The following is a 19760-nucleotide window of genomic DNA, read 5'->3' on the forward strand; positions in this document are numbered from 1 at the left end:
CCTTTATTACTCATTAAAAAAAATATTTGTTTTACTCTATTATATTCATAGAAGTATGACGCCGTCTGAGTACTTAACAATAGGAAACCATAAATGACCTTGCTCGACCCCTGAAGAGCGTCCTGCTGCAGCAAAGGAGTGCCGGATTGGCTGACTCAAGCGCTGCCCGTCTCGGATCAGATTTCACTCTGTCTGCAAACCATGAAACTCAGAGACTGAAATAGCTGCCTCGTGCTGACCTATAACAACATGTTTTTGAAGGTACGGTTGATGTTCCCTTTGAAATGAACAGCAAAGAATGTTGTATAGTCCAACAGTAGTAAGCATCTGGACCCTCAAGATAACTTCTCTTGTGATTTGACGCTATACAAAAATAAATTGAATTGAATTGAATAGAATAGTAAAGGAAGTATATCTAGAAATTGCAATTGCTGAAAGAAAAAGCCTCAAGTTATCAGAAGCTGTCACCCCGCAGTGAGTATTCAGGCACACTGTAAACCCATGTAACATCTTTTGGAGATCCTGGCTTTTTAATATACATATATGGAAAATAAGGAATTAAGTTGTTTCTGCTTGCTGTGCTCAAAACAACAGGGGCTGTAAACACTTTACCATCTCCAACCTGTGTGTAAGCTGGTTTCCAAAGGAGGGCAGCAGAGAGCCTCAGTGTTGTGCTAAATGTCACGTGATCCTTTGGGCCTAAAGCACAGGACATGAGTGTGTTGACAAAAATGTGGCAGTGCTCTCTGCCTTCATATCCCTCTCCTCATCATTCTCTCCATCTCATTTAGTCTTTCTTTTTCAGAATCCTGAACCTGCTGCAGCCAGCATCAGCTGACTGATCCGTCTCAGCGGGTTTAAAGAGAACATCAGGATATTTCAATCATGGCCTCCCCGTGGTGTGGCAGCCTGAGTCCAGAGGGGATTCTGAGAGAGATCCAGATCAACTTGCTGGAGTGTAAAGTCTGCTTCGTGAAGTTCAGCACTCAGCAGAGGGAGCAGAGACCACAAAACCTTTCCTGTGGACATGTACTCTGTCTGGAATGCATCAGGGCTCTGTCCCACCCTCTCCTGAGGAAGCTGGAGTGCCCGTTCTGTCGACAGCTGTGCAGCGTTGACAGCACCTCCCACTGCCAGGCTCTTAGTGACCTGCAGGAGCTGCTGTTGTCTCGGAGTCCCACATCCACTGCTCCTCCTCAGAGGGCCAAGGCGGGCCTTGGCTTGGCCGCAAATGCTCTGCACCTCTGCACAGCTTTTGGAGGATGGGGGACTCTCATCAATCCCACTGGGATAGCCGTTTTGGGGTCTTCAGGGACAATAGTGGTGGTGCATGATGGAGAGAAAAGGGTGGTGGTGTTCAATCCGCAGGGCAGGAAGCTGCACAGTTTCGGGCAAAGAGGACAAGGCAGTCGGAAGATCTGTTACCCAGTGGATGTGGCGGTGACTCCCTGTGGTCACGTGGTGGTGACGGATGCAGGGGATAAAGCTGTGAAGGTTTTCACCTCCAGGGGGAACCACGTGTTGACGGTCAAAGAGCCCCTCCAGATGCCCTGGGGTGTGGACACAGACAGCTGCGGGCACATCCTGGTCTCAGACGTCCAAGCCGGCACGCTGTCCCAGGTCAAAGTGGACTATACTCACGGTCTCGCTCTAGAGCATCACACAGCCATTTCAGACCTGCAGCATCCAAAAGCGGTGGCCTGCTGCTGGGTGACTGGGAACACTGCAGTGATGGAGCATTTACCTGATGACACATGTCCACCAGGGAGGCAACAACGCTCGAGGCTGAGAGTGTTTACAGAAGACTTCCACCTCCTTTATCAGACTGACAGTTTCAGCCTGACGCTGCAGTCCACAGTGAGGCTGAACATGTCAGGTGTGGCCTTTGACAGAGATGGAGATGTGATTTTGATTGACTCCGATCAGGGGATGATTTGGAGTTTGGGGAAGCTCCCGAATAGCCCAGTCCTGACCCCACTTATGGGAGACCTCATCCGCCCAGTTGGACTGGTGTCACTGAACAACACACTCGTCATTCTGGACAGTGGAGACCACACAGTGAAGATTTATTCTGCTAAATCTGATGGTGGGCCCATCATATAGCTCACATATGAACAGGCCAGTTAGAGGATGTGAAATGTAGCTTATTATATTATGAAATGATGATGTGACCTGGCAATGCTATTTAAGTAGATATTAAGTCAAGTTTTACATTGAAAATGATTAATGTGATATAATAAAAATTAATGCTATTAGCTACTATATGATTTGTTTTGCTGTTTCCTTGTGAGATACCACATATACGTTCACTTGGATACTTGTAGCCACAAAAATCCTTCAGATGAAACCATCTCAAGTAAAAGAAAGAGGCCATAAACCTGTGATGAGTGGGTCGAACAAATAGATATTACTTCTTTTTAATTGGGTCAAAAGTCAAAAGATAGGAAACTACTGCTATACAGAGCTGTAGCTACACAATGGATAGTGAGGTCATGTCTTCCGGTTGTGTCTAGAAGGTAACCCACAAGTTGCAAGACTGTCATGTGATGGTTGAGGTTAGGTATTGACCTTGAATAGTTAAGGTTAGGTATTGATCTTGAATGGTTAAGGTTAGGATTGGTCGTCGAGCAGCGAGTCTCGTGAGAGTTTTTGCACATTTTCGCAACTTTTGGGTAACCATCTCAACAGGACCTGGTCTTCCATATTATTATTTCTTTTCACTTTTTTTAAAGGTCCTCAAAGATCTTTAATTAGGTTTTATTTATTTTTTTGGGGGGGTATGTGTGATAAACAGATAAACATAAAGGCTACAGTAGATAGAAGATATACAAAAAGATTGGAAATTATCTGATACATTATTGGTAAAAATAGGAACACTACATGACTATTAATTATTTTATTTTGTTTTGCTTTTGTGATTTTACACTTTCACTTGGACACCCTTGCCCTCAGTGTTTTCTAAAAACCTGGTTACGGCCCTACTGCTATAAAAGCTTAAACGTAAAAAAAAGTGTTTTATATGATTTTTATTTATATAAAATAATTAATAATAATAATCCCGTAGGCTATTTATTTAAAATTTTAAATTTAAAATTGATTTAGAATCTAAATTCTCGTCCACTTGTTCCCCCCCCGATCAGCGGCACTGTACGTAAATTATCTATCTGATACATTTTTGGTCAAAGAAAAAAAATAGGAACCCTACATGACTATTAATTATATGTTTTTTTGCTTTTGTGATATTACTTTCACACTTTCACTTTAGGACTCCTGCCCTCAGTGTTTCTAAAAAAAACAGTTACGGCCCTGCTGCTATAATAGCCCACATAAAAAAAAAGTGTTAAAAAAAACAAATTAATAATAATAATCTCGTAGGCTATTTTTTATTTAAATAATAATTAAAAAAAATAATAATAATAATAATAAATAAATAAATATAATATAATGATAAAATAATTAAATTAGTGTGTGTGTGTCAGAGAGGGCGAGAAAGACATGTTCATTGTGATATTTATTCCCTTTATAATAAACCTTCTGCTCTTCCTTCTTACCATTTCTCGTCCACTTGTTTCTTGAATCTTGGTGCGTAAATCCGTTCCCCCCTGTTTGGCACAGCCTGTCCAGTCTGCCAGAGGAGAGCAGTCGTGCTCCCAGTGGAAGATGGCGGTGGGGATGCTGTCTGGAGCTGGAGCAGAGTGCTGGATTTGCACAAAAAGCCAACCCGGATGGATATAAAGGACAAAATGAACATATTGCCATCTCATCTCCTCGAGGTCCGGACTCATTTGAGGGTTGTTTAACAACTAGAATCTGCTGCCTTTTCTTTTTCTCTGGCAGAAACCATCCGGCTTCTTCTTGTCGGAGGATTCACAGACTGCATACATTGTGATAGCTCGGCGCATAAAACAGGGTGGGAGTGAAAAGTGGACATAAAAATGTCGGATTCAAAGGTAAAAGTTGCAGTGAGAGTCCGGCCCATGAACCGCAGGGGTAAGTGTTAAAAACGACCATTTCTCTTTTGCAAACTCTGCATGTCTTGTCTGCTCGGATTCATGCCACATTATCATGAAGTTTTCTTCGCCATTGCTGCTTTCAGCTCCGAGTTATGAGCCTGAAGAAGTCAGACCTGAAAACACGGTCAAAGTAGAGCTCTGATTTTGTACCTTTTCACACCCACACATTGACTTTCCCCCTCAACAAACTTCTCTCTCCACAGAAATTGAACTGAATACAAAATGTGTGGTGGAAATGGAGGACAACCAGACAGTCCTGCACCCACCACCCTCAAATGGAAAAGGAGACAGCAGGTAAACAAAGCTGACAAACACTGACAAATGTTTTGTATTTGTAAATAAATATAGGTATAATGTATTATAGTGCAGTGAGCTTGTTATAGATAAGCCATCTTTTGCATTAGTTTGAGTGCAATAGAGTATAAAAAGTGTTATGCAGCACACATCTGGGTGTTTGTAAGTGAAAGAGCAGAAACATGCACTCTCTCTGTAATAACCTCATCCCACCCTGGTTGTAATACAGTAACAATATCATCCAAGGTTAGCATATATAACTATCTATCCAGGGAGCTACTGGACCATAAGTCTATAGCTTCAGATGTCTGAAAATATACATCAGAACATTAGACAACAGGTAAACAAAGCTGAAACACTGACAAATGTTTGTATTTGCAAATAAATATAGGATATAATGCATTGTGGCAAGCAATATATAGTGCTGTGAGCTTGTTGTAGATAAGGCATCTATTGCATTAGTTTGAGTGCAATAGAGTATAAAAAGTGTTATGCAGCACACATCTGGGTGTTTGTAAGTGAAAGAGCAGAAACATGCACTCTCACTGTAATAACCTCATCCCACCCTGGTTGTAATACACTAACAATATCATCCAAGGTTAGCATATATAACTATCTATCCAAGTGAGCTACTGGACCACAAGTCTAGCTTCAGATGTCTGAAAATATACATCAGAACATTAGACAACACTCACATGATTCTACATGATACACAGTAATAATGGGGATTAAACTTACAAACTTTGATGTTCAATTCAAACCATTTCTTTCCATAAATGCCAGTAAATAAATGCAGTAGACAAACAGGAATGCTCCACTCCTTCTTTTTTGAGGACATGATGTCTGTCACCCACCAGCTCGCAACATGATATATTAGTCTGCGTTATGCAATTCACGTGAACTTTCCAAAACTAATCAACCCAGTGTTATAATATTACCCTCATACTGTTTGCCGATGTTGTGTTTCAAGCCCAGGGGGAGGTGGTTGAGCCTGTTTGACACATGAAGATGTGCTGTTAGACTGAAAAGATTAATGTGTATGAGCCTCAGGGTGTCACCAGAGTCAGAACTAATTTAACTTATGTAGCGTTCAAAGTGGTGTTATACCACACTGTGCCTTTTTAGAAATGGCATGATGCTGCATGTATTTATCAACTGTTTTTATGGTAAAAAAAAGTGGAGAAAAGCATCAAAAGGAAAAGCTAGAATCATCTAATGTTTCGAACTCTGCGCAGTGAAGGTCAGTAATAAAAAAAAGCTGCAGTTTCTGCTGGCTTGTGGTCGGACATGCTGTCAGATTGTAACGAGGAGATCACACAACTTGTAGGCTAATGATGGCTGTATGCTTGGGGAGTCATTGAAATGTCACGACCGTTAACTGTCAGATGTGTATATATATATATATATTTTACCCATTGTAGTTGTTTTCTATAATTTTTTGCGCTTGGTTCGTTTGCTGTTCTCTGCTGTTGTTGTCACACATGATTAAACAGCTGACCTGATTATCCACAGGCGTATATAAGTCTAATAGGACGCTCAATTAGAGAAAAAAGACTATTTGTTTTGTCCTTTGCTTTATCAGTAGTGGCTACAGGGAAAGTCCACAGCGTGGATAAATGAAGTCATAGGAGGTGAATACACGCCACAGTCAAGACTTTTCCCATGGCCCACATCCAGTCTTGTTAAAGTGTAACTCTTTATCTGCTGTTCCATGTAACCAGCAGTCAGCATTAAATGGTAATGAGCTCGCTCCCCCAGCAGCTCGGGTCCACACATTAACCTGTATTTAAGGCAATTATCAGAACAGAAATTGCCACACAATGGCGGCGTTCCAGGCAATTAAACAAATCACGCTCAAAGCTAACATATGTTGGAACGGGATGCACAACAACAGAACACAAAGCTGTTGTGGTTGAGAGGTCAGAGGAATGACAATGAGCGTACGGAGATTTAGAGCGACAACATCTGCAATAGTTTCTCAGTTAAGTGATTAGTATTTTGGATCTGATGCCGGGTCTTTCCGTGGCGGTTCTGGTTGTGATTGTGTTCAAGCTTTGGAAACTACTTGCATAGCACTGTTTTCTAAATAGTGTATTTCACAATGCTAAGAGAATTTTTCTATCTGTAAATGATAGTATAAGTAATGTGGTAGTTGGTCGCAAGCATAGACTGTATATAAGAAGTTGACATAGTCATCGTGACGTCATCCATTGGTTTGTTGACTGCTGTTTTGAAGCCTCAAGTTCAGCATTTTGGCCCTTGCCTACTGGGTTTTTGGTCCCGGATTGAACAACGCCGTGGTAGCGACCCGTCAATCACAAGGTAGCCACGCCCTAAAGCACACCCTGCTTTATGGTCTATTTGACTCTAAATGGGACCATCATTTACTAAATGAACATCATGCTGTATTGAAGAAGACTTGAAACTAGCGATTGAGACCATAAACTCATGTTTACAATGTTTACTGAGGTAACAAATCAAGTGAGAAGTAGAGTCATTTTCTCATAGACTTCTATACAATCAGACTTCCTTTTGCAACCAGGGGAGTCGCCCCCTGCTGGTTGTTAGAAAGAATGCAAGTTTAAGGCACTTCAGCATTGGCTTCACGTCTCAGACCCGGAGGTTGCAAGCTTGCGTCACCACGGTTTTGCATCGGCGGCTTCTACTAACCAGTCAAGCCAGTAGCTGATCCAGTGGGTTGCTAGCCTCGGTGTGCTAGTTTCTAGCCTCGGATGCTAATGACCAACCAGGCCATTAATTGATCCAGTGGGTTGCTTGGTTAGACGCACGAGTTACCACCTTGGGTCGAATGGTTAGTCAGCTTCTCATTTCCCACCGCCGGCCTCTCATTTACCAGTGCTGACTCATCATTGGCCAGATCGGTAAGCTGGCTTTGGCAAGGATAGCCTCCAGCGACTTCTCCGTAGTCTTAACTTTGTCCGTGTGCCCATATTCTACTGCTACCTGTTGCTATGTTTTTGTCTGAGACACAAACACATTTCACATTCAGGGGAAGTTTCCATATCTGATTTAGATGTCGTATCAGTCTGAATTGTTTTCAACTGCTGCTGGATTCAGTTTCACTCCAACTGGTTTTTAACCAAGGTCATTTTTTTAATCTGCCAAAGCTATTTTCAAAATTAAGCAATTTTATCAATTTGTAATCCTTAAGGTAGTACATTCTGTAGCTGTAGAGGGACTTCAGTTCAGTTTGGTCTTATTATGTCTCATTTCTTTTCTATAGTGTAGTCCAGGCATATAATTACTTGTTAACATTTCAGTGCTATGTGTGTGTGTGTGTGTGTGTTTTGGGTCTCTGTGTTTAGGCTGCCATGGTTTTCTTAAACCATATAATTTTCCTCTCGGCTTGTGGAGCCGCAGAAGGGGATACCCTGATCACGAAGTTTGCCTTGTTTAAGACACCTGTTCCTGTGTGTCAGATTTAGTGGGTATTAACACACCAAATATGGCTGCAGGGCCAAGATCATGGGAACTTTTTCTCTCTCATGGGAATGCGCAGGCACAGCCTCAAAGAGGAGACAGCGCAGTAATAGATGTTTTTATGTTATTTCTTAGGCTGTAGATTTTGAAACACAAGATTGAACAATGGAAAAAATACATGACATTGTTAGGATTTCTTTAGTTTTTGTCCCAATAGTTTTGCTCAATACCTAAAAACACTAACCTCAGTCTGATGAGATGCAGAAATTAAGTCTCTCGTGGATGAACTTGGAGCCACTTTCATGTTGGATAATCAGTTAGACATTGAAAACTTTCCAAATTGTGTCTGAATTTTAATCAGGTTTTTGCAGAGACCACACAGCGCCGCGAAAATATGCAAGTCACCTAAAGAATTTGAAGAAATATAAGGGATTTCCTTTGATGGTTAAGCCTCATTCTTTGCACCGCCCGAGCATTATAGCAACACTCGTGACCCGCAGCCCCCTCTCCTATTTCCCTGAGAAATGAACAATAATCCCAGTGGTGGGCGAATGAAACATGGATTGTGACTCCAGGGCGACAGGTTAAGTTTCCCAAGTTTAATCTTTCATCTGCCTGTTGAGTTGGCACGAATGTCATATTTGAAATGGGAGTCTGGGAGAGTAGTTTTGTTTTCACGCACCAGTCTGCTCTCTTTGGGCTTTAGACACAATGAAGGTGGGGGTGGAGAAGCAGAGAAATACCTGAGGCTGCTGTCTGCAGAGGGATTGAGTGGTGGAGCATCATGACAAGAAAATACCCTTCGCCTCACACAATGGGGCCGTATTACATCTATCATGCCCCATCATGTCCATCAACATGCAACAATTGAATAGAAGGCCATCAAGTCTTGGAAAGGCCTCTTTATGTAAACCCACCCTTTTTCCACATATTTCAGTCTAAATACACAGAGTTGTGTTAAAAGCCAAAAGCTAACCACAACTAACTTTTTAGAGAGGGAGGCGGGAGTCTGGTTTACGTCAGAGAGAGGTCTTTCATTTTCCTTTCATTGTAGCTAACTAAAACATTTTAAAACTATGTGGATGTCTCTTTGTTGGGATCAAAATGTGTTTTCTTGTCTGCCATGCTACTGTAGCTCTGCATTCCAGCATTTCAAGATGATGGGTGGAAGTATGTCTTTATCTGATAATGTCCGTAACCAAGCTTGTAATTTCTGCTCTAATCTCTTCCTTATCACTAATATTTACAAGAGCAATTGGGTTGGTTTCCACTTGACTGAGCTGTCTCGCTTACTAGGATAGTGTAATCTGAATAGGATGTTGCTACTTGTACTGTGCTTCCTCAACTTTAAATTATCTTGTGCTAATATTTTTTGTATGTTCAGTGTGGTTAGATCCTCAATTTCTTTTTTTATCACAGGCTTAAAGGTAAAACAAAAAGTTAGTTAAAATGCTGCTGTTTAAAGGTACAGTGTGTAGGATTTAGTGGTGTCTAGTGGTGTGGTTGCAGATTGCAAACACACCAGTAGAGTACACCTACGCTCATTCCTCCGTTTCCAAGGCTGTAGTAACGTGAGCCGCCAAGTCCAAAACGGTGGTAACGCAGTGGTATCTTTCAGGACCTTCACCTCGCCACAACGGAAGTCAGACGGCGGCTGACGGTACAACGGTTTTACACTCTGCGGCTCATGTTAGTGCAGTTTCACAAGCATGTAGCCCTTTAAAAGCAACCTTTTAAATGACATAGTTTGACATTTTGGGAAATGCGCTCATTTGCTTTTTTTCCAGACAATTAGATGAGAAGATACATATCGTTCTCATGCTTAGGATCCATTTCAATCTTCTCTTGTAACTTGCCAGAAACAAAATAAGCCTATTTGCCAAAATGTTATTACTCTTCCTTTAAATTTGCTTGTTCTCTGCTCTACAGTCTGTCAATGGTTACTGCCAGAGACCAACCCAATGTGGTCAACATGTGTTTTGTTAAGGCCTTTACAGATAGCCTCTAATGCTGTCCGCCTGTTTGCTAACCCTGATGATACACAGATGTCACATCTGTTAAATAAAGGTGTTGAGTAGACATGAGAAGTTTTGGAGGTTGGTCACATTTTCTATCAGGTCACATATGACCAAGTGTCATCATGCTTTCCAAAACAAGCCTCTACTGAGTGACAATGCTGCCTTGTCTAATGGCTTGCCCTCGGGAATGTTCCCTTTTGTCTTTCCATTTTGCTCCGTATGTGCCAATAATCAACCTTTCCATTCAGTAAGAGGATGTCCTCAGAGTGAGTTGGCCTAAAATCAGCCCAACTCTTCTATGTAAGGCTTTTTTCATGCGTGCTATTAGGAGAAAGTGTTGTGTGGCGCAGATAAAACGATTGTATTCCTTCGAGGACCTTCCCCTGTTTGTTTAGAGGGTGGAACATTGTTTACATCTTGATCCGGGATTGAGAAAAGATGGCGCCCTCCCTCTTTGTCAAGTCTGTGTCTCATTAATCTCAGATGTGGCTGCTCGTTCTGAGGGCATGCCTATGTGAAAATTCACTCTCCGACATTTCTTCCATAACAATTCTGGTTTTCCGGCTTCTTGCATGATTGTCTCAGATGAGGCCTTTTTGAAGTTTCGAAGCCGGCTTGTTGCGTGTTTACATGGTGGGATAGGTTTATTGTGGACTCACTTTCAGTCTCAGTCAGGGGAAGTGGAGCCAGACAACATTAACAAAAGAGTTTTTAACTCTCTCGCTTTGTCTGGACAGAAATACTCAACTCATTAAACTTCATTATGTTCAAGCACTGTAAACATCTATTTGGCATATTTCTCTTCGTAATTTTGTGATATGTTTTCCACTTCATGAGCATGCGTACTCTCGCTTTAGTTGTCTGTTGTCCTCACGGCACATGCATTCAGATAAGTGACATCTATAGCAAGCAGACCGCGTCAAAGGAGGTGTGTCCTGGTAGTAAATATGTCACTTTATTTCCTCCGAGGAGGAAGCCTTTCCATATTGAACAAATTGATGAACTTCACTTCTTTCTGGCTTGTTTGTTGCCTTTGAAACTAACCAGATTTAAGGCTTTAAAAGCAATGTGATCAGTATCCCTCTCTGTGTTCTAGCATGCTGCTGACCCAGCTTGTCACAGTGGTGTCAGAAATGCCGGAGGAGACTAAATTAGACCATGTCTGCATCATTTGTCGTGTTGTTAACATTTGTTATGGAAACTTCGAAAGTCCCACACAGAAGTATGAGCATCATGTGCGCCGCTGATGACGGCGCTGTTCATTAAGGCTGTTTTTGAGATCCTGAGCTTGGCTTTCATGTTGGAACTTTGACTCATGAGGCTGGTAGGCTGTCTCGCCTCCATGTTTACCACTGTTGCTCAGCGACAGCAGTTGCCAAGTTACAGAAACGTTCTGGAGTTATGCTGATGACCTAATGAGTGATATCCCCCAGCCACCCCAAATATTTTCATAGGAAGCTAATTTTAGCATTTAGAACAATGAACCATGGACACGTTTGTTTCATAAATGCTCAACTAGCCAAGAACAGTGGTGGAATGTAACAAAGTACGTTTACTCAAGTACTCTACTGATGTATCATTTTGAGGTACTTGTATTTTATGTGGGTATTTCCATTTTATTCTACCGTATACTTCTACTCCACTGCATTTGTCTGACAGGTATAGTTATTTAAGCTTTTAGAATACAACACATACTTTGTATTGCTTCGAAGCCTCTCAAGCTATCTGACCCCTTACAGTACAAAAAAGCTGAGTCTAGTTTGTTGTCACATTTCGGGTGTTAACTGAGTTGTTAGCTGTTCCAGCGAAGAGACTTTTCCCCTCTAAACTTCTCACATGGTTTCATTTAAATAGCTGTTCAAATGATCCAGAAAAGCAAAATGAAAAGTAAAAAAAACGAAAACAGATTTGTGAGATTTGTTTTTTTCTTCTTTCATCTCCCAATAATCATCTCGAAACCCATCAGATGTATCTTGTGAGCCTTTGCATGAAACTATCAAACTGTATATAAAGTAGTTAAAACTAGCTCCAGCTACGAAATAAAATAAAATAAAATTATGCTTCAGTATTAATATGTAATTCATTATGACATAAAAGTCACAAAGGCCTATTTTCTGCAAAACACTTTTATTTTATATTAGATTAGATAGATTTATTTCGAACTTGTAAGAAAACAAAACAAGAATAACCAATAAAATGAACAGTAAATATATACAGAAAATTCTAAATGTTATTTTATAGCAAACCTATCGAGGAGTCAGAGGTCTTTAGTGGCACAGTTAAGAACAGGAATCCTTCCTCTGGCCCTTAAAGTCGGTATATTTAAAAACATCCAGGAGGACGACAGGTTGTTTTAATGCTTATAAGTTGGCTGCTTTTGTTTCTTAAGCTTGGAAAAAACTGTTTCTCCCTTTGTCTTTTCTTTATTTTCGAAATAATGGTGTTTTGTAAGCCCGTTTGGGCCGGGCATATTATTTATGTATTACACAATAATAATCAAATCAATTGAAATCTAAATGATCTAAATAATTTTTTTCTCAAAGGAGTAGGCAGAAGTAAACAATTATAAGGTCCTACCCCTTTCTATAACTTAGATAACTTAAATAATGAACTTAATGTTTATCACATACGTATGCACCTAAATAGTCATCAAAATATATAAAACAAAAATGAAATAATAATAATAAAATACAACATCAACAACGAGCGTCACAGTCCTGAGAGAGACAAGGCCCCTTCCTCATTCCTTGTACCTCTTAAAAACATTTTTTCTTTTAAATACATTTTCTTAAATTGATTTATATTTGTATTTTGATTAATTTCTTCATCTAAACCATTCCATAAATTTACCCCACAAATTGATATACACTTGCTCTAGTACAAACACAATGTTTGATTTTAAATGCAGGACTTTTACTTGTAATGGAGTATTTTTACATTGTGGTATTGTTACTTTTACTTAAGTAAAGGATTTGAATACTTCTTTCGGCACTGGCCAACACGTTGCATACTAACAGTGAATGGTTTATGTTACATAATAAATCTGAAGAAGCTCTAGAAGATGTTTGTGTGGCGGAAGTCAGAGTTAGCTGTCTCAGTAGCTTCGATCAATCCTGCAGGTCTGTTTCTGTCATCAACCATCCAACTTCCTTTAGTGCTGTTTTTTTTAATACTGCTGAATGTCCTGTATGCAAACCTCTGACTTCAACCACTTGTCATGTTTAGTTCTGGATCACCCATGCTAATAAAATTGATCTTACATTAGGCCGTATGCTTCCTTGGAATCATCTGGAGTGTAATTGGTCAGACAAGAGACCCACCCTCTCTTACTGTAACTAACTGCTTGGCATTTTCCTGTCTGTCTGTGCAGCAGGGTGACCTCTGCTTTGAGTGGGTGGGAACCGGCGTGTTCAGTTCTAAACATACCGGAGGACCATCTGAAATGTTAGACTGACGCCTGTGAGAGCACAGTGCGCTGTAACCCAACACTTTCACACACACACACACACACACACACACACACACACACACAGAGAGAGAGCTCTGAACGTTGTGTTTGGCTCTGGAGATTATTGAATTGTAATTTTCTGAAGTGTGTGGAAAGCCAAACAGGGGAAACTCATATGTGCGGTTAAATGAAGGTTAAAAGGGCTGGGGGAGCCATAGCTTCAGCAACAGACAGATCGAGAAAAGGAATTTGAAACTGTGGGGGGGTATGCCAGCAAAAAACTATGTTACTCTGTGTGCGTGCACAGGGCAGATGAGTGTTGTGAATGTCATCTCAATGGGGGGTGAACCTCATCCATGTGACTTACATATTCCATTTGAGCAGAGGGATTATATCATCAGAAACTCTTGCAAAGCCTGCTTAATCACGCTGATGAATCTGACAGTAATATCCTTCTTGCATTGGAAAATGGGGGGCTACAACATGTGCGTTTCTAGATTTTGATTTTTTTTTTTTTTCTCGATATGATTTGAAACTAATTTTCTTGGCTGTCAAACCCTGATTTCAGAAGATAACACCACTTACATGTATTTATTTTTTATTACAGGGACAATACATAGGCATTGTTTCACTTAATTAAAGTGCAACCGATGCAATGTATATAGGACTTCCAGCCGTAGCTAATTTGCAGACATTGTCCCTGGTTAGGCTTGAGAAAAAAATAAAAAATACATACAATCGCATAATACAACATCATACATTACAATCAATTCACATATGTATGTTCCCAATCAATAATCAGTGATCACAAGTTTAGTTTAGTTTCACGTTTTCACGTTTTCATTTAAAAAAATTACTGACCGAAGGTTGTTTTGCGCTGTGCCACTCTGCAGTTACCATTTGTTGATCCCCTTGTGGCTATTCTATTGGTATTCATTTTTGTGACGTATGGACAAAGTGCAGCTGGAGCGAGATTGTTCGCACAAATAAAAAATCTATTTGATAAAAGAAAACTTAACTATCAAAACTGAGCATCTTTTCTGGTAGCTAATCTGAACCAGTGTGCTCTAGATCTGTCAGTTGGAGGGGTGTTAAGGGATGTCGGATTAAATTAAATGATACATTAAAAATGTGAAATATGTATTTGTCTGATACCTCTGTGAGCGTGGGCATGTCATTGCTGCTTCAGTAGGTGGATGATACAGTAGAGTAATCTGGTGTGTTGCCTACTGGGCTAGACGAGCGCAGTTTTTGGTGGCATAATAACCCAGTGGCCTTAATCCTGCTCCATAACCATGGGGGGGATTTCCACTGCTGCTCTCCTACTCTCCAAAATGTCCTTTTGGGTACCAGTATACATGTGTCTGAGCTGCGAGGCACAAAAAGATGCCATGTTTTCACCAGGCATGTGTGATCTGAGTGAATCTGACCCTCAACAGTGAATTTAAAAGCAATCACAGTCTGAGTCTGAGGAGGTATTTCTTACTAAAAGTGAGAAGACATAAGGATTTTGTCAAGAAGATTCAATTCAATTTATTTTATTATTATTAATTTTATTTTATATAGCGTCAAATCAAAACAGAAGTTATCTCGAGCAGCTTTTTATATAGAGCAGGTCTAGACCGTACCCCAATAATAGCACAGCAGCTGTAATAACTAATACAAATAGGACTAATAACAAAAATCAACTGCAGTGGGTGTAAAAGAGTGATAATATACTATCGGAATTAATATCATTGGGTTGTCCTCAGATGGGCTTTCCAGCGGCAAAATCAAAATGTGCTCCTTTAATCTGTCTGTAGGAGGATCAGTGCAGAGGGTTGAGAATCATAGTAGCGTAAGAGGCCAATGCCCACCCTCCGCCAAGTTAAAATCATTCATGGGTGCCTTGGCATCAGGTAGCTGGAGGCGTGGGAGCCTGAGCGTGCCCTTGATGACACACTTGCAGGACCAGCCGCGAATGGGACTTTTAGACTTCAGCCATGCCCTGCTGGGTCTGCAGTGTCTGCCTGCATCTGCCTCTGAGGGGGGAAGAATCTGATGTTATCTGGCACTTCTGTGCCATACAGCACACACAGTGTGTGTGTCACACACTCGGCCAACCACAATACAGCCTTTAATAAGCCCTCGAGTCATGACTTGGCTTGCATGCTGATTATTAAGCAAATGGCCCGCGGGCTTCATGCAGGAATCACTCGGGGCTGCGCTGTACAGCATTTGTGACCGAGGTACAGCTGGTAGCATTTCTTAACTGGTGTATTAAGATATTGTAATTAGGAATCAATTAATCATGTGTAATCGTTGTGTATTGCATTGAAACTTTTTTCTTAATCAATTTGTTTCAGTCATTTGTCTGTGGTTCCAGCGTTTTAACTGCGAGGATTTGTGGCTTTTCTTTGTCATATATCATAGTAACTGAATATCTCTGGGTTTTAGAGAGCTGCTTGGACAAAAACAAACACTTTGAATACATCACCTTCGGCTCTGGGAAATTATGGCAGCAGTTTTTCCACTATTTTGTGAATTCTTTATAGAAAAGCTATATAGCTATTAATTGAGAAGTTAATTGACAGATTAATCGATAATGAAAATAATTGTTAGTTGCAGTGCTAAATGATTTCAATCAAATTAATGTTAGAGTGTTGCCACATTGACAGTATTGAATCATTTTGTTTCACATGCAACATCCACTGCATTCAACATAGTTATGGTATTGATAGAAAGACAGTTTTCAAATGAGCACACAGTCTCAATTAATAATCTTGACCATAATACCCTTGAAAAATACACATTTTATTGCCATAACAATAATGATCAATGTTATATCATAAGCGTCAAATTTTTATACGACCAAATGTAGAGGACATAGCTTACATGTTTTTTTTACAAGGAAGGTAAAAAATTGCTAAGAAGGACACGGATTTCTGAGATTAAAGAGATTATGTCCAGAGCAGAGTGGGAGAACTGGAGCCTCGTGTACTTTAACTTATTGAGGGGGAGGTCTTAACGTCGTGATAGGGGGGGAGGAGGTAAAGACAGGCACTATAACGTGAAAACAAGAATGACATGAAGTCAATTTTTGGATTAAATGCATTTCCTATGAGACTTTGTGAGGAAATAGAAGCTCTATGAAATCCTAAATATAGCCAGATCGAAACAGTCCCCCCCATTGTGTTGTTCAGCATACCCGGCATACCATAATACTGTACATATAGTATATGACACAATGAGCAAGAGCCAGCAAACCACTGCAGCAGCTCTGCTTCAGTAGAGTTAGTTTCCTCTGCTAAAGAGTCTAGACTGAACACATTCCATAACTGCATGTCTTTTGTCTCCATATTTAATGTGTGTGTGTCTCTCTTTCCGGTCTTGTGTCTGTCGTCCTTTTGTCCTCCGTAGGGATTCATCTGTTCTCTGTCTTTGTCCATTTGCTGCTGTCTCTTTATTTGTTGTCATAACTCTCCCACGTGTTTCTTTCATCTTTGACGTCTCCACTTTGTAGCACTGCCATGTGAAGATTTTTGTTTTTACCTTCTAAGTTAGCGTGCATGTGGACCTGGTCAGTGGTCCTTGATCACACCTCCTAGTCTGCCCATAGGAAGTCTTAGATGTGTGCTCCCTGCTGTCTCATGCTGACGTCCCCTCTCTGCTCTGCAGCGTGGAGGGCCCGACTAGAGGACGGGGCCCTGCTGCAGTCGTCTGCTCTGATTGAAACCCAGTCACAGTGGTTGTCAGTGGCCCAGATTCAGATTGAGGTTATGAACCTAAACGAGGCCCTCTTCCTTTCACTCCTCTTCCCACTCTCTCTCTTTCTGTCCCTCATCACAATAACCACATTTAATGGCTTGGGTATAGTATTTTCTAGGGCTGGGGCGATACACCTATCTCCTGATTGGATACTATCACGATACTTGGGTGCCGATTCGATATGTGTTGCGATTTTTAAGTATTGCGATTCGATATTACGATTTCTTGCGATTTTTGTTAACTGTACTAGACCATGGGGAAGACAATAAAGACATTCCCCTCAAAAAATTAGTGGTATTTTCTATTTAATTTACAAGGGACATGTAACATTTTATGCTGAATATAATCCAATCAATCTTATTTCCATATTTTGTATATACATTTCCCTTTGTTAACACCTTATTTTGAAAACTGGACGTAGTCACACGTGTATACTTCCGCTAACCTTGCCGTCAGCTCCGTTCTCTTTATACATCCATTGTCAGCTCCATCGAGGCGGTAACTTCCCTCTGCCTCCACATAGACTCAAATGAAGCAAATATATCGATTCTGGCATTAAAAAATTGATTTCAAAATCGTAAAAAAAAAAAAAAAATCACGATACATTGGTGAATCAATTTTTTTTCCTACCCCTAGTATTTTCTATTTGTTCACAATTCATACCTTATTAATACTTAACATGGAAATAAAAGTGCAGAACAGTATTTTCCGTGGGCCTTCGTTGTGCAGCTCTCCAGGCCTGCTATTGTTGGTGACTCAGCTCTGTTTGTGTGGTGCAGTGTTTCAGTCTTGCTCTGTATTAGTTGCTGTGTGAAGGTGATGCCCACCTCTGTCTCTGTGCCAGGAGACGCCTGCAGGAGGGATCTGCTGACTCCTGAAGGGCAGGACTGTGGCAGATGTAGAAGCACTGGGGTGGTGTATATGTTGCACTGCATTATACTGCAACATGCATGTGCAAAACATAACAATTTCCCAGCCATATATTATAATGGCTGTAACATTTGTTTGGAGCTGTGATAGTTTTCCAGCTTTGGGGAATTCCCTCTCCAGTTAAGAGAATAATCCTACATAACTGAGTGCCATATATATTACTCTTTTGTCCTTGGTTCCGGCAGCTGCTTATGCTGAGTGCAGCTTCCCCAACCTGGCCTCTCTGTTAAGTCCACAGGCATAAGAGCTATTTACTCAACAGAGTCAGTGGGACATTGAATCCTAAATCTCTTCCCTTCCTCACGCTCCACTGGCCCAATTATGAGCCCAATCACAGCAGCACCTACCACCAGGAAACTGCCACTGTGTGCAAGTGAATGAATGAGTAAATAAATGAGGGAAAGAGTGAATGAAGAAGTCACACCAGGAATTTGAGAAATGTATAAAGTTAGAAAGGAGTCTGAGGTTTCATAAAAAAAAGTTGTTTTGGTTTCAATGCGCATATTTCAGTTCAGAAGAGCTGTTTGTGTCGACACAATTGGAGGTTTCCTACTGTGAGAAGAGCAGCTGCATCTTTCTGAGCAGGAACATGTTCTGACTGTTAAATCTGATCAATGCTAACATATTATTTCTTCTCTCTGTGTCTTTTCTTTTCTGGTTCACCCGTGGGTTTCTACTCTTTATGCTGGATGGCCCCTCTCATTCAACAGGAAACAATCTAAGGTATGTAAGTTTCATCTGTTTATGTTGCTACAAAAAGAAAGAACTGGCCAGCATGAACAGAGCTGACGTGCAGTGTCAGCAGGAACAGTCATCTGTAGTGACTTCTCACTGACTGAAATCATCCAGAAGCAGGATGCTGCACAGGCAACACTTTTCCCCTGAGGGGATGAGAAGCATCCTGCACAGGTCGATCTACAGTTGTAGCGTTTGTTTCTCTGGACGTGATTGGGAGTGTTTTAGTAGTTTGGTAGGTCAGCAGGAGCCGGATAGATGTCCGTGTGAATGTGTCAGCGCTCTAAGATCTCGTGAACACCCACAAAGGCTCTACAATGAGAGAGGGATGAGCGCGGACACTGGGGCAGTGTGTGTGCGCATTCAAAGCTGCATTGTTGGAGTGCACCCCCACTTCCCCCCTTGACAACACGCTGGTGACTAGCTCAGAGATGTTTCACACACCAGGGACGGGCTTTGTGCTCAGTGCACTCGGCCGCTGACTGGACCGGGGGAGCGTTAGCGCGGGCCAGAGGCGTGCACGGTCTCTGGGGCCCGTGAACCTGAGTTACCCTGTAATACCCTTCAGCTAGACGAGCACGTGGCTGTCTGCTTAGTTATAGCGGCACTCAAATTAGTCTCCCTGCATTCTAAAAGGGTGAACGGAGGTTGCAGTCCAATCACGTTCGACCAGTTTTCATCCCAGAAATGACAAACGGGGCATTGTGCTTCTCAGCTTCATCATTATTTGTGCTGCTGATTAATAGTAATTGTCCAGTCATGAACAATTTGTTGCACAGTCACACCCTCAGGCCGGACGGAGACAGACCAGAGCAGATTGAAACCCTATTTACCAAACCAGCCCTAATTGAGAATGATGGCACTTTTGTTCCTTTGAATGGCACCCACTCACTTGTCTGAAGTCACAAGAGGAGGTCTTGCTTTCAAAGCATTCAGTGATCTCAGTGCTTCCCATGCTGACTGTGCAACCAGTGGTTCCCTGGCCAATAGTCCTTATTATGATTAGAAGGGAGTTCAATTATTTGGGGTATTTGTGTAGGGGAAAGCGCTTTGGCAGAGCCGCAGCAGTGCACTGAAAGCCAGGAGTAGTATCAGGCAGCAGTGTTGTGCTGGTACTGCAGGATGACGGTGTTT

General features: G+C 41.3%; 2 protein-coding genes across 15 annotated transcripts in view; both read left to right on the forward strand.

Moving 5' to 3' along the window:
- The first annotated feature begins 188 nt into the window (after nucleotides 1-188).
- Nucleotides 189-2261, forward strand: LOC119496302 (E3 ubiquitin-protein ligase NHLRC1-like). Of its 2 annotated transcripts, none has more exons than XM_037783492.1 (2): nucleotides 189-261; nucleotides 806-2261. In XM_037783492.1, the coding sequence occupies exon 2, from the start codon at nucleotides 886-888 to the stop codon at nucleotides 2101-2103; it is 1218 nt and encodes a 405-aa protein (XP_037639420.1). In that variant the 5' UTR covers nucleotides 189-261; nucleotides 806-885; the 3' UTR covers nucleotides 2104-2261. The 2 variants fall into 2 exon arrangements, with proteins under 2 accessions (XP_037639420.1, XP_037639419.1); XM_037783491.1 differs by lacking the exon at nucleotides 189-261 and adding an exon at nucleotides 272-474.
- Nucleotides 2262-3615: 1354 nt separating this feature from the next.
- Nucleotides 3616-19760, forward strand: part of kif13a (kinesin family member 13A) — a 47378-nt gene continuing 31233 nt past the window's right edge. For 7 of the 13 annotated variants that reach the window (XM_037784740.1, XM_037784742.1, XM_037784743.1 and 4 more), the window contains exons 1-3: nucleotides 3616-3990; nucleotides 4217-4307; nucleotides 18602-18614. In XM_037784740.1, the coding sequence (XP_037640668.1) occupies nucleotides 3936-3990; nucleotides 4217-4307; nucleotides 18602-18614 (159 nt within the window). In that variant the 5' untranslated portion in view covers nucleotides 3616-3935. The remainder of the gene's footprint in view (nucleotides 3991-4216; nucleotides 4308-18601; nucleotides 18615-19760) is intronic. The other 6 variants (XM_037784750.1, XM_037784751.1, XM_037784745.1 and 3 more) reach the window with 1 other exon arrangement.

This window comes from Sebastes umbrosus, chromosome 11 (assembly GCF_015220745.1).
Source record: "Sebastes umbrosus isolate fSebUmb1 chromosome 11, fSebUmb1.pri, whole genome shotgun sequence".
NCBI lineage: Eukaryota > Metazoa > Chordata > Actinopteri > Perciformes > Sebastidae > Sebastes > Sebastes umbrosus.